The sequence below is a fragment of the Lycorma delicatula genome, chromosome 9 (genome assembly GCF_047948215.1).
Source record: "Lycorma delicatula isolate Av1 chromosome 9, ASM4794821v1, whole genome shotgun sequence".
NCBI classification, from domain to species: Eukaryota; Metazoa; Arthropoda; class Insecta; order Hemiptera; family Fulgoridae; genus Lycorma; species Lycorma delicatula.
Window position 1 is genome coordinate 47,552,022 of NC_134463.1, and position 15,621 is coordinate 47,567,642.

General features: G+C 29.8%; 1 protein-coding gene across 1 annotated transcript in view; it reads right to left on the bottom strand.

Moving 5' to 3' along the window:
* The window catches only part of LOC142330199 (alkaline phosphatase-like), an 887,512-nt gene that overhangs the window by 59,790 nt on the left and 812,101 nt on the right, over positions 1-15,621 (bottom strand). The window contains exon 8 of the mRNA XM_075375322.1: positions 12,425-12,619. Within this exon, the coding sequence (XP_075231437.1) occupies positions 12,425-12,619 (195 nt within the window). The remainder of the gene's footprint in view (positions 1-12,424; positions 12,620-15,621) is intronic.

Consider the following 15,621-nt stretch of genomic DNA (forward strand, 5'->3'; position numbering starts at 1 on the left):
ATTTAATCATAAATATACAAATAATCCATTATAATCCATTTTTGCCTTTTTTACACTAAAAAAGAATATTATTCGGTTTTAGATTACAGACTGGTTTATGTTTAAACTGTTTAAGTCACAATTTTATGTTATACTGGATCACAAGGTTAATATAACTTTCTTAAATACAAGCTTGCTAAAAAAAAATTTAGTCCTGTAAAAATAATAATAATAAAAAGCCTAGAGCAGATTAATATTTAGCTTTTCCAAAAAAAAAAAAAAAAAATGTAAAAGGTAAACGTAAAAGGTTTTTTCTTCCTGTTATAAATTTGAAATTTTTGTAACAGTATTAATTATTTGTATGTCTATTCTTTATCATGTATGTTAAGTACGGCAAACGGAATAAGTTGCAAACCTCTTCTTTTTTTAACCTCCGGGACCACCGTTAGGTATTCCTTCAGAGGATGAGATGAATGACAGTTTTTTTGTAGCCTACGAAAATGCCATGCCTGACCGGGATTCGAACCCGGGACCTCTGGATGAAAGGGCCAAGACCCTACCACTCGCTCCACGGAGGCCGCTAGGTTGTAAATCCCTGGGGAGAAAATCGCTTCAAAAAACGATATATCTCTATTATAATGATTATCAACCACCTCGTGCCAGGCTTATTAAAAAATATATGTTGTGTCATGAGCTCAATATATCAACATGTGAAGCATCTTTAAAGTGACATGCCTTCATTTTCTCACCACAGAGACTGGCTGGAAAGAATTATTCTGAGTAGGGATTCATATACTTCATTTGTTTTAGTTATGTTATTAGAAAGTCTGCTCAGAATCAAAATCAGATTCTTCGGTACAAATTAGTAAAATAATTTATGTTAAAAACAATGTGTTGTATTCCTTCAACTCCTGTAGATATTTTGTTTTTATTATCAATTGTAAAATAAAATATATATCATCACGGTTTAGCGGGTCGAAAAGGGTATTAAGAGATGGCAAACGTAAAAATTTTTTACAAACACAATTTATTTACTCTTTATTTACAATTTATTAACTTTTTTTTTTTAAATTTTATGTACAAAAAGTTAATTACAATGGTAAAACACAATTTTGGTTTTACTGTAAACATTTTAATAGCTAATAGAAAGAAATTAATAAAAAATTAACAGTGATTACGTTACAATAACAAATAAGATAACAAAATCGATAAATTTTATACAAGAATTATTTGTTTCTTATATTTAGAAATATAAAGCAACTCACAGTTATATCAATAAATTATGTCACCTTTTCCCATGTTCACAAATGAACTCACCGAGCTTCCCGTGTTTAACCACAAACAAGAACCCAATCCCAAAACGGAATACTCTAGTGACGCACTCTTCGTTCGTACGGATCGACTGTTACCGCACACTCATTAGGAATGCTCTCGTATCTAGCATAGCATTTATCGTACATTGAAAACGATGTTCGCTAGTTCTTGGCTGTATTTATACGTTCGGTCCTAGGGCTTGACCTATAGTAACAGCAGCTAAGCCATTTTTTTTGTTCAAGCGTAATGAATTCTCTTGTCTGAATCGTCAAATATCGTTGTACAGTATTCTAGAAATTCTTTCTATAAAAAATTTCTTTCTGGATTTTTATTTTTCAATCTGTCGATTGACGTTCTTCATTTTTCTCTCGCTTTCTATTCTAACATTTTCTATTATAAGGAGACTCTCTACCCATTTCAATATTAATACCAGTATCTAAAAAGGTATTGAAACTCTTACATAATAACCTTTCCAGAGGCTCGAAGCTAAAATTATTGGAAGTGCTGCGCCAGAAAACCTGTAGCCTTTGTTTTAAAATTGGGTAAACGGAAAAAATCATGTATAAAACGAAAATCTATTCAGAAACTTGATAAAATCCTAAAAGAACAGAATCAAACGTTTTTTACTTACTTTAACCTAATTTTCTAGAGGTCAAGCTTGAACTATTTATTTAATAATGAAATACCATCGTGTTGTTTTGAAAAAAAATGAATCAAATACAATATCTGGAAGCAGGAAAATAATCAAATTCTACACTTTATCACATTCATGAATATGGTACACGGTTTTTAAGCACAACACCCGGAGAAAAATAAACCAAAAAACCTTCCACCATCCGCCAGGGTCGGCACCGCAGGAACGGCAGTGTTTACTCTCCCTTGTAGCCTTGCGTGCAGCTACCTATATGTGCATGCACACGTCAGCCAAACACCACGCCGCTGGAACTGTGAAGCGCGCAGTTCCTTACAAAACTTTTTGTATGTTTTTCATAAACTGGGGAATGGTTACTTACATTAAGCTTAAGGATTATATATTTTACAAGTATAAAGAATTAAAGAAAAAAGGATATCGATATTATCGATAATATCAAGTGGAAATAGGGGGAGGACGAATGCAGTCCACACTGTGTGTACGCGAGCCGCCACTGAACCTTTCAACAATTAAACGTAGTGAAATTTAATGGTTAAATGTAAGTTAAAGTTTAAGCTAGTTTAAATGATCTTTTATGTAACTACTCATCAGTGAAACACTTAAAAAATTAAATTTAGCAAATGTTCTTACCTCAGTACAAATCGTTTAGAACAGCTGTAGGGAATATGTGCTATATTTGAAACTAGTTATTAAAAATATTAAATTGCCTCCATTCTAGTGAGGCTTGTCATAGTCTGATATTTTATTAAATCAAGCCTTTTTATTTTTCAGTGACCTTTAAAGTAATGTGTCACAACCCTAACCTTTCTATTTTAATATCATTGAACTGTTTCACCGCGTAGGCTTGAGTGCGTTGCGGACCCAAAATGATCTATTTAACGGTATAAATCGATCATTTCGAAATGGGAACGTAAAAAAATTTACGTTTAGCATTTTGAAAGATTTTTTAAGTATTGGAATAGTTTATTAAAATATATATTATTATAATTATCTATCAGTCAGCAAAACATTAAAAAAAATCAACCAATATTCAATCTTCTAAGCTAACTCGTTTTATGTGTCTTAAACCGTGATTAAAAAACACTCCAAAAAACATGTTTTGAGATTTCCATTCGAATAAAGCAATGATTTTTAAATGAAAGAAATAAATTAATGCTTTACATTAATTTAACAATTAATTGATATAGTTTTTCCTATTCTTGTATGATAAGCAAATAATATGACGTAAAACAACTACTATTCGAAGTTATTTTGTCTGAGAGTAAGTGTTCTTTGATCATTGGAGGTGTAGTTAATTGAACTTGGTGCAATCTCCTTGGAATAACTGGAGGTTTTTAGAAAGGATTTTTTAAACTTAATATATTATATTTAATAAAAAATTAAAATTATAACTTAATATAAACTTACTATATTTAATATAACTTTATGTTGCTTCGGGTTTGTTTTTTTTTTTTTGCTTGATGATATCGTCACATAAGCTTGAAGGTTGTGCGTGGGATATGGAAGTATAGCTCATGAAAAATGCCGTGCCTGACCGGGATTCGAATCCAGGACCTCCGGATGAAAGGTTGAGATGCTACCACTTCCGGCCCGGGGACTGAGTATTTGCCACGGAGGCCGAAACACCTGTGTGTTTCGGTTCAAAATTATCGCTATTGCAGTCAACAATTTTCTATGGAATAAGAAACTTCTCTTGATGCTCAAAGGAACTTTGATTCAAATTAAACATTTGTTTGATTCAATTTAATTATAAGTTGATTATCACAGACTAGCTTCTTAAAATTTGTTTAACTGTGATTAGTCTTCTTCGGTGTTAGAGTGAAACGCGAGGATTACGCTTCTGCGAAGTCGGTAAAATAGTTGTGGTGGCTATGACGTAGAATAGAAGTCCAAAAATATCCGAAGAAAAAAGCTGAAACGAAGGATAAAATCACTGATGGAATTGTCTACCGAGGGATTTGCATCGGTGGCATCCTGATAGAGGTCTAGCTGATGATTGTGATATGTAATCAATGTCTGAGGATTAATAAAACAACCTCCGGTAAAACCCATCAGGGTTTGGTAAGGAAAGGGTAGTGGGGGAACCGAAATCCTCACAAGTTTGTTTTTCCCCCGGAGTCAGGATTTTCTCTGATCTAATTTTTTTATCGTATATCTACTTTTCATTTTCATCATTAAACCTGCTATTGAATCTTTGTTGTTTATACTATTTTTTTAAAAAAGTATTCAAACTCTTAAAAAACTCTTTTCTGGGGCGGCTCGTAGCTAAAATTAGTGGGAGTGGTACGCCGGAAAATTTTTATCCTTCGTTTTAAAATTCCAAATCGTATTCCAAATCGTTGTACAATTATTTTTATGTTATGGGAATAACTTTTGTTTTATGACAGGTCCCGTATAATCTTTTCAAACATACATCTTTGAAGTTGAATATTGTTTCTATTTTCGTAAGAATTCTTTAAAATAAAAAATTCCATCGGAAGATGGAAAAAGTAAAGATTTAATGAATTCCAATATTTATTATTACGGATGTTTCATTCCTAAAATCTACGATAAGCAAACAAAACTTATTCTTAAGTTTATAACAATATTTATAAGTTTTAATAAGTTTCATTTCGAGAAATATGGTTTAATTTTCATTATATTACTTCACACCATGAACCAATTTACTTTATTTTTAATGATGAGGATGAAATTGTATTTTTTTTTTATATCTTCGATAGTATTACCATTAAGTTTTAGTGTTTTTCACTTAAAAACATATACATTTTGCTTTCTTTTTTTTTTTTTTACTTTTAAGACCATAATGGATCACTGTAGTTCATTTTTTTTGGCAAGTTCTTCTTTTCTTACTGTTTTGTTGTTTTTCAGCTTTTTTTTTTGCCAGTAATTTCTAAGGGTTTCAGATCTTCTTGCCCTTTCTTGTTCATAGTACACCCGGCTTATTGTTTTCTTGGGTTTTGATAGGAATCTTGTTTCTCTATTTTTTAATTTCTCATAGTTTCCGGTTTTCGTTTTTAGGTTTTCACGGGTTATGTCTAATTCCTCCACGTCTTTCTGTACTTCGTATAACCAGTTCGGTCTGCTTTTCTTGTTCTAGAAAAGTTCGAAAATCCGTCTGATAAGTCTGGTCTCTTCCATTCTGAAAATATGTCCTAAAAAGGAAATTCTCTTCTTTCTAAATTTATTAGTTATCGGGATGATCGTTTTGTAAATCTCTTCGTTTGGAATAATTCTCCAAATCCCGTCTTTTTTACTGTTTTTTCCCGATGCATCGTCGTAGAATCTGTCTTTCAATCTTTTCCAGTTTGTCGGTAAACCTTGTCTGGTACGGTCCAAATATGGTTTCGCATCCGTAAAGTATTTCTGGTTGGATAACATACAAATTTATTTTATACATATAATATATATATATTAATTTTGTACATATAATTTTTGTTATTTTCTTGCTACTTTTCTTACAGTAATATCTCACCGTTTAGAAGTGATAAAAATATCAAAATGAAATACAAAATAAAATATAAATAAATTAAAAAAACATTAAAATTTAACAAAATTGTACAACTCTTGTTCAGAAATTCATCTTTAAAAATAAAAAAAAGTAATGGTATCAATAAAATTAAATTCAATGTAAAAAGTTTTCAAACTTATGTTTAGTTTAATTAGATATTACTAGGCAAGCTTTGATTCCTACAATCTACAATTAAATTTCGCGGCATTTGATGACAGTGAAAATAAATGTAGAAACGTACCGTTACTTTTTCCTTTCACGCTGAAATGGTTTTGTTTGAGAGACTACTTTTTTGTTCATAAATTTATATAAGTTTTCTTTTGTTCTTTTGTATTAAGACTCTAATTATGTTCTGAGCAAAATAATTAAAAATTATTTCGAAAGAAACTGTAGCCTATTTTTAGAAGATAAAATATTAAAGTGTTTCCTATTATATTCGTTTATTATTTAATTTTACTTTGCTAATTGTTAAATTATTTTCTAATAATAATATTTTAATAAATACGTGTTTATTTTTCCTAAACGCTCAATAACTAACTTTCTATCGATCATCTAAACATAATATACGTTTAACTTAACTGATGAATTTTTTTTCACTTTTTAACCAAGTTAAAACCTTTTGCAGAGATGTACTAATTCATTGAAATATTGTTAAAAAAGATTTTTATTATAATTTATAAATAATATAATGACAAAGAACATTCGGAGTAAAAAATATAAATAAATAATAATTATAACAGAGTTACGGTAAAATCATTCATTTTATAACATGTTTGCGTAGAAGTGGTGTAAAATAATTCCTTTCTGAAGATTTCATTTTTTTTTAGGATATTATGTCCTTTTTATAAGGCTATCATTATTCATGAAATTTATTTTATTTCATTAAATGAAAAGTTAACAAAAATAAATTATTTTCCAGTTTTTAATTTAAAATAATTTCTTATCAAATAGTTTCCGAACCATAAAGTTCACGCTGTTACCGTTATCGATTAGTCTGCAGCCGGTTAAAGTTAAACCATTCTCTCAGTGTGATAATATGAATTCATAATTTCATATTTAAGCCTAAAATAAACGAGGGTTTAATTGTCTAAAAAAAAAAAAAAATTAATATAATATTTTTATCCAAGACTTTGTCAGATTTAAAATAAAAAAATTAAATTTATAATTATTTCTAATTAAAATATAACGATTTTAATTCCTGGTTTTAAAGTTTAAAAGATATTATTTGATTATTAATTTCGATCTCAGAGATTTATGATTTAATTTCCAATTTTATGATAATTTTTCGTCACTTTATTGCTGTTACATTTTTTCATAAACATCTGAAGTTCGAATTTTTGTTACAGGAACATCTGTATTATATGTTAGAAAGAACACTGGACATATTCTTTAATATCTCTATTACCAATCCTAAACTCCTTTAGAGTATAACAACACTGTCGGCCCTAGGCTTACAACGTTGCCGCATCAGCTATTACGTAACTCAGGTTCATGTTTATTTCAGGAAAGCCGTCGTTGAAAGTTTTCATCCATTTTATTTTTACTATCATATTATACTTTGACAAAATAAATTTACTTCGTTTTTGTTTTTTTAATGTAACTTTGAAAGAGCCTTATTTTCGACAAATTTACATGGATTTAATGGTAAGAATAATTTTCTGATTAAAAATAATTTATTTATTGTATTATATTATTGCATGATTTATGGGAGGAGAATTACATATCTTTTAAAATTATTTTTATTATTATGATTTCTGACATATATATATATATAAAACTATGCCGGCCCATCTAGCTCAAACCTCAACCTTCAGGTTTCACGTCAGCTAACTCGGAGGTTCTTCGGTATCTCCCGGGGCCAAAGACCCTAACCCATGGTCTCAGAGCTCACTTCACTCGCCATTCCCAATTTTCCAGGGGACGGCGCCCTGAAAACCCGCAGACATTGCTTCAGTCGCCATTCCCTTCTACTCAGAGAGTTCCACCCTCTGACTCACGCACTGTACGTTTATATACATTTCCAAATAACCGTGATCTGTTAGCCCGCGTTGAACTCGGGCTTGCAAAATTACTCCTGTTATCGCAAAGTTATCACAACTGCGCTGAACTTCTAAATTTCCGCTGGTCCCTGGCAGTATTTATATTACCTGTCTTGCAGAACCAGTACCTGACTCGTCTCTTTCATTATTGAAGCTTAATCATTTTCATCGTTGGCAGTCTTACTTTTTTCTATAAATTCTTATTCCGGTCCGGTAACCCTTCTGGTTGAACAACAGGTTTTGGAGGTGTCTTTGTCTGTATGACAAAGAACAGATTGTTAAATGGACATTTTACTCTAAGAAAATGATCCCTTTTAGTTTCTTCTGGAGTCTTATTTTAATTAATATTTCCTCTTTCTTTTTTTCTTAACTGGAAGAAACCCTTTACCGTGGTCCGTTATACTGGCCCAGTTAAATATTTTTACTGATACATAAATTTAGGTCTTGTGCAAAATATATTTGTTTATATATATATATATATATATATATATATATATATATATATATATATACATATAAAATCTCGGGAAGTGATATTTCATTGAAAAGAGAATATTCTATCGAAAACAATAAACGGGACTGAGAAAGATTGATTATGTACTAGCTTTCCCGTCTGACCAGAATCTGGACCCTCTGGGCTCACGTCAGGTCAGGGAATCCCAGAGCCAACTCAGGGGTCTACCGCATGGCCACAGAGCTCGCCGTTCCCAATTTGACAAGGGGACCGGCGCCCTGGACATCCGCAGAGCTTATTTCGGTTGCCATTCCTATCTACCCAGAGGGCCTCACTCCATGGACCCTCCCACTGTACGTTATTCCCACAGTTGTGAGAATAATAGTGATAAATAATAATTGTAGGATTAAAGCTTTATAGAAACTTGAAAAAGTAACTGAATTGCAAAGGATAGAATAATAGTAACTATGTAACTATTCATAACTAATGGTAAAAAATTCATAACTAATTTCTTTACCATGGTGGGAGAAACGTAATAATGAAGCAAACGATTAATCTATTTTTTCCTTAATAAATATCTTTAATTCACAACTTTACCCTTCTTGCGGGCGAAGAAATAATGAATATTTTTAATATCTTAACCTTCAATGGAGCTACAGCCTTGTTCGATGGCTTAAAATCTTCCCTGGAATAATAGGGGCATCCCTTTTTTTACCAATTGATGGTGATGATTGGTCTAGTCTCCAACAAGGTGCTTGCATACCACTCCCATTATTGCTAAAAAGAATTTTTTTAATATTATTTTGTTTAACGTAAATTTAATTACATTGTTTTTGTAATGTTATTCATTCGATTGATTTGAATTATTCATTTCAAACCCAGCTCACAAGTGATAGAGACTCACAGCTCACAGTTCATTAAAGTTTGTGCTTTAAACGGCAAATCTCAACTACAACTTATATTTTTTTTTTTCCAGATGTAATGTATCTAAATATCTTCTCAGTGATATCATGGATAAAAATTATGTTGCGATAGATCGGTTAGTTTTTTGTTTGTTTATAAAACAAAAACTCTTTTCCTTTTTCTATAATAGTACAGATTTAAAAGTTACCTTATCATATATATATATAATAGTCCCAGCGTTACGAAGATTAAATGAAAATTCAGTGAACTCTTATATTATTTTATTTTTACTCGGTTAATTTGTCAGAGTTGAAGATATAATAAGTTTATTATAATATCACTTACGAAAATATTTTTAAGCATGTTTGTTTTAATTAAATAAAATCATTTTAAATAACAAGTTATGTAAAATTTAATTATTTTACATAACTATTCAATTATATTAAATGTAGCAATTATATTCGTCGGAAAAATTAATTTTTTTCCGACGAATATAATTGCTACATTAAAGGGGAAAGTATGGTAATGGGTCAACAATTAAAGTTTTGCAATTTTTTACGTTTTAGATTCAAACCAGTTAATCTAAAACAAAAAAAAAAAAAAATAATGTATATATGAACGATGTATATAAGTACGAAAAAAAAGAATGTATATATGTACAAGCCGATTTTCTTCAAATCTGGCTGAAATATTTCTATATAAGGAAAATAAATAATGTTAATTTTAAAAAAATTGTTTAAGGGGGTGGTGAGTATCGCGAAAAAATCAATTTCGAATTTCTTCAGAGGCACATTAGAAAAAACTTTACTTTTGCAAATTTGGTACCTACATTGCATATAAATATATATATAATCCAAAAAACGTTAATAGAACAACCCTTCTCTTAAAATAGAAATATATATTTTTTTCTTCTACCTCCTTTCGGTTTTAAATTTTTTAAAAATTGTTATGATATTGTATAGGGTTATAAAAACAATTTTGACTCTTTTCCAAATTTATTTAATTTAACTCCGGGCCTTAGAAAAATTTTTTTGAAGGATTTTACATTCTTGTTTTAGCATCTACTGGAGGGGGTGTTGGATTTAGAGAAAACTCCGGGCCTTAGAAAATTTTTTTTGAAGGATTTTACATTCTTGTTTTAGCATCTACTGGAGGGGGTGTTGGATTTAGAGAAAACTCTATTTAAATTTGTAAAGCTTAACCTATATACGAAATTTTTAGATTTTTTAAAGATTTATTCCCACCTCTAAAAAGAATAATATTGTTTTTTTTTTTTTTTGGTTTTAACTAATTTAATTTTTTTTATTAAAAATTATCTTTTATTTTTCTTTGTCTCTTTAAGGGAAATTAAAACTTTAGTAGTTTTGGCTCTTATAATATACCCCGGACCCAGAATCAGAAGCAACATTTTTCATTAGTATCATAAAAGTTAAACTTAATTTTTTCGATATTTAAAAAAAAATCCTTATCTAATTTTTTATTTATTTGTTTGTTTAGGACCATTACTTAAGAAAAAATCTTTTTACTAAATTATCCCTACAGAATAACGGAGCCCCTAAAATCAAAAAAGTATTTTATTTGAAATTTGGTAATTTTAATTCTTAAATTTTATTTTTTGAAATCATTATTATCAATAAAAAAAGCTCCGTTGATAAGGGAAACCCCAAAATTTTAAACAAATCGTAAGTTTTTCTTACTTTATTCCAAAAAAAAAAATAATTGAATTGCAAAGACTTTCTACTTCGGAAAGGTTTTTCAATGAAAAAGTTGTTCAAGGTATTGTATAATTTGATCGACGTAGCCTGGTAAATCATTTTAGCAATTTTAACCTTGTTAAACGCCGCTCGGAGCAATTGATGTTTGATCATACCCGTTCCCTCAAATCACTTAATCATATCGTGTTTTTTCTTCCAGGAAATCTTTTATCTTTAATTTTATTCTGAATTATATAAAATATAATCTGATGTTTTACTTTCGTTACTCATAACCTCCGTAAAATAACACGATCTTTCTCTTTATCCAACTATTCCTTTTTCTTATCCATTATTTCCAAGAATACTGTAATTTGTTACCAGATCTAATCGGTAGATCTTCAAGTTTTTTTTTCAATAAACATGTTAGAAACTTCTAATCCCTTCATCGTTGCACAAGTCCAAAATTCAATCCAAAGTATAGAAAATGAGATCTTTTACTAATTTAATTCTTAATCCTAATTTAAGATCTAAATTTCAAAGAATATTTTACATTTAAATAAATGCTGTTTTCGTTCTTTCTCTCCTATAATGAATTTTTAGTATACGGTTCGTTTTTTTATTTATTAAACGAACAAAATACTTTTCCTGTCGCTTCAATACATTATTTCTCACGAATATAACATTATTTCTTAATATCCTTGCTCTTTTTTCCTGAATTCATTCTTAAGCCGTTTTCTCATCATATCCTACTTACAAGCAGCTATTCAACACTGTTTACAACCAGTATTTTTAAGAAGCCGCAAGTTACACCATTTTGTCAGCCTATCGTATATAAAAAACAAATTTATAAATACTTTTAAAAAATCTTAAAAATAGTGTGTCGTGTGTGTGTGTGTGTGTGTGTGTGTGTGTGTGTGTGTGTGTGTGTAGTGTAGTGTATATTGAAGCTATCATTTCCATTTTGCATGAAAACCTTTGTCATTTAAAGGGAAATTTAATGAATTTATGAAAATATTGAATATTACAGCGCAGCCCATACTTTTCATTGCGGTCTTGCGAAAATAGACAACTTTATACATATTATTTCGTTGAAAAAAGAATTATCTTCTATTTATGTTTACTCGGTAATTCATTTTTTATTTTTTTTTTTTAAAGCATGTTTATTTTAAACCTTTTATTAGTACGATGTTTAAACATTTACGACAGTTTTCGATAACTAGTACAAGGATGTTCGAAGCATAACGTTGATTGATCGACTACATCGATGTTCATCACAAAAACCTACTGCAATGTGTTCTACTCTCTCCACCTTCTGCGCATTAATTACAATTCAGCAAGTGGTAACTGTTCCCGCCTCCGTGGCACGAGTGGTAGCGTCTCGGCCTTTCATTCGTAGGTCCCGGGTTGGAATCCAGGTCAGGCATGGCATTTTCACATACGCTACAAATCATTCATCTCATCCTCTGAAGCAATACCTAACGGGGTCCAGGAGGTTTAAAAAAAGAAAAGAAGTTGTAACCGTGGAATGAAATTGTTAACCGTTCAACAAAAGTGAGCTAATGAAAAGCATGCAATTATTTAAAATTTTTTAATTTGCTTATTACAATACCTTCCTGTACTTCTCCAAACGCGTTCATACATTTTTTCCAGAGGGCATATTAAACAAAAATGGTAATAGAAAATATCCCAGAAGAACTATTAATTTAATTCCTACACATTCCATAACAAATTTCCCACTTTAAAAAACAGCACTTCTTAAAAAAAAAAGAAGAAAAATATTAATAAAAACAAAATTTATCTCATTTTAAACAAAAAGATTGTATAGATTTTCTTTTTTTTGTTTTAAAAATAAAAATATAAAACAAAAATAAGTATACAAACCTAGAATCGGATTTCCACGTGGTGTTAACAATCCTCCTAATGTCATCATATTGCTGTGATCTGATGTAACGACGATCAAAGTTTCCGATAGGTTAACCAATGACAAAACAACTAATAGAGCTGATTCAAGTACTAACGTCTCGTCAAGAGCTCTGTACGGATTATTGTAGTGATGAGCGTGATCAATTCTTCCACCTAAACAGAAAAATACAAAAAACCACATTTAAAAAAAGAGTAAGATATAAATAATAATTAGTAATTAAAAAACCCACTTGCCAACAATTCTTTTTATATACACATTCAAGCGTTTTTAAATAAAATTCCATTATCAGGAACTTAAAAAATATATGTTATAATATTAATAAAATAAAACTTCTTCGTCATGTAAGAAGATTTAGTTTTATTAAAATTATAATATACATTTTTTAAGTTCCTAATGGAATTTTGTTTTGAAAGCGCTTAAACGTATATATAGAAAACGTTTAGTAAGTGGGTTTTTTAATTATTAATTTTATAATCATAATAATGGTCCATGTTTGGTAAAATTATTATAAATAATAAAATAATACAAATTTAAATTAATTTATAAATATTTTGCTTTGTCCGATATCATATGGTATATATTTATTTAGAATTAGCCATAGCTTATAAGGGCTTCATCAGATCAATGCTCTCCCTAAAAGAGAAAACACTATCGATTCTTTTAATAAAATTTAATCGAAGTTTAAACTGATTAAGCTGTTTCTGATTTAATCAGAAACGGTCTTGGATAAACTGATTTTATCAGTCTGCTGTGATTTCATTAAGCAAGTTTTATACTCCTGTTGTTAACATTAAATTACTAGTTCACTAGAAACATTTTAAGAATGATTGATTAGTTTTAAATGTAATTTAAAATCAATAAAAATAATTAAAGTTTAAAAAAAAAAATACTTTAAATTATAACGATAGTAACAATAAATGGTGAAAAAAAAACAAGAAAATAATTTTTCAAACAAAAATTTTAGTCTTATTGATTTTATTTATCATGAAATAATATTTAAACGAGATAATTACAAAAAAGAGTGTTTTTCAACATTAAAGATATATACACCCTTGGCATTTCCTGTATATTAAAATAAGAAAAAAAAATTGCTTGATGTTTAGAAACAAGAGATAAATATTAAAAATTAAAAACACAACTGTAAAGAAAAAAAAATATTGCTGACAAACATTGTTCTTTAATATACGTAAAGGACGCGAGCGGTTGTCAGTTTTTTATATAGTATTTGTATATAGTACAACTAAAAAATAACTCATTTGAATTTTTAAATTGGACGATTGTTTGCAGAAATATTATAAGACCACCCAATTGTACCTTCCAAAAAAAGCGCCACAGGAGCACCTCATTTGTTACCAGTTGATGTGATGATTGGTTTAGCTTCGCACAAGGTGCTGTATCACTTCACCATTCTCGCCTCATAAGCAGTCCTCCACGGGAAATCCATTATTATTAAACAGAGATCTTTGTTAAACAGAAATTTTGTAAATTTATTTAATATTATTTTATTTAACGTAAATTTAATTCTATTATTTTTATGATATTATTCATTCGATTGATTCGAATCATTAAGTTCAAACCCCGCTCACAGAGTGATAGAGGTTTACAATTCACAGTTCTTTAATTCAGTTTCGGTGTTTGACCTGGAAGTGTAACGTGAGGAAACAGGTAAACGCAAGGTACAGGGAACTTCATTAGCTGCTACGGAGGAACTCAGTAGAAGGAACTGAGGCTAGTACTAGTAACGTGGAAATTATACAGCGATTTCAGAACAAAGTAGCAAGGATAATTGCCGAAGCTCCGTGGTTCACGCGGAATGATGAGATTCAGATTATCTGGAGCTCCCATCGTTTCGTGAGATTGCACAACAGCGCAATGTTAAATAACTGCAGAGGTTTGAGAATCATGTAAACCACTTTGCATTTAACCTACTCAATAACAGCAGAGACGTCCGGTTCAAACGAGCCCATGTACTCGACTTAGGGTCTACGAAACAGTTTGTAATCTAACACCGTCAAGTTTAGTGGTGTCGTATCTAATTTCTTGTAACTTCTCTTTCTTTTTCTTTTTTTTTGTTATTAATGTTTGTTTTGTAGACTATATGGTGCTGAAATTAATGGTTTGTGATTTATGACTGAGCTTGAAATTTCATATTTGACTTTAAGTTTGCTTCCAACTGTTTATTGTGTATTATTTATTTTGGGGGTTCATTAATTCAATTTCGGCGTTTGACCTGGAAGTGTCACGTGAGGATGAAGAGGAAACAGCTAACCTTCTTATCACGTGCTTTTGTCAGGAAACTTACTTATGGCTCTGCAGAAGAACCGATTATAATTATAATTGTTATTGAACAAAGAAAAATAAAATTCAATTTATTAGCGCTTCAACCGGTAAACCTCTACTACGACATAATTACATATACATATTTATGTAGCCTACGCCACTCCCGGTAACGTATGGATTCCAACGCGGGGACATACATCTAAACCGGTGGAATGCTGCTATGGTGGAAAACACATACATATATACATTCTAAATACATTACACTCCTTTTTAAGCAATTGTGTATAAAAAGTATGGAAGAAGAAATAAATGTGTATTGAAAATAGACTAGCCAAGCAAGGAGAGTTTTCCATGGATAAAATAAATCGAATATTACCGAATATAGATCTAAAGATAAGTAAAAAAAATTATTGAAAATATTTGTGTAGAGTGAAGACCGTTTCGGTAATGAAAAAAAAAAAAAATAGGATAAAAATGCCTTTAAAATATAATGATAAAAGTCAGTATGGGTGATAAAATTCGAATTTTATCCTATTCGTCTTATGATGGGACAGAAATTTATGACAGTTTTAAACAGACGAACTATGCTGGTGTGTCATAAAAAAATATCGAAATATATGAAACCAGAATATTTGTGCATGTAAGGTGTCATTAATGTAATGGTAGCGTATTAAATAAAAACTAAATAGATCTTTTATTCTGGTGAGCATGTTGTAATACATTTCATATATCACATCATTCTAAGATAAATTATTAATATAATATTTTAAAAATATTAATATAAAAATTTACTACAAAATAATTGACAATTCAAAAGACGTTATGCAAATTATTTTGAATATCGTACACGTTGAACAGGAGCAAAAGATTTAAT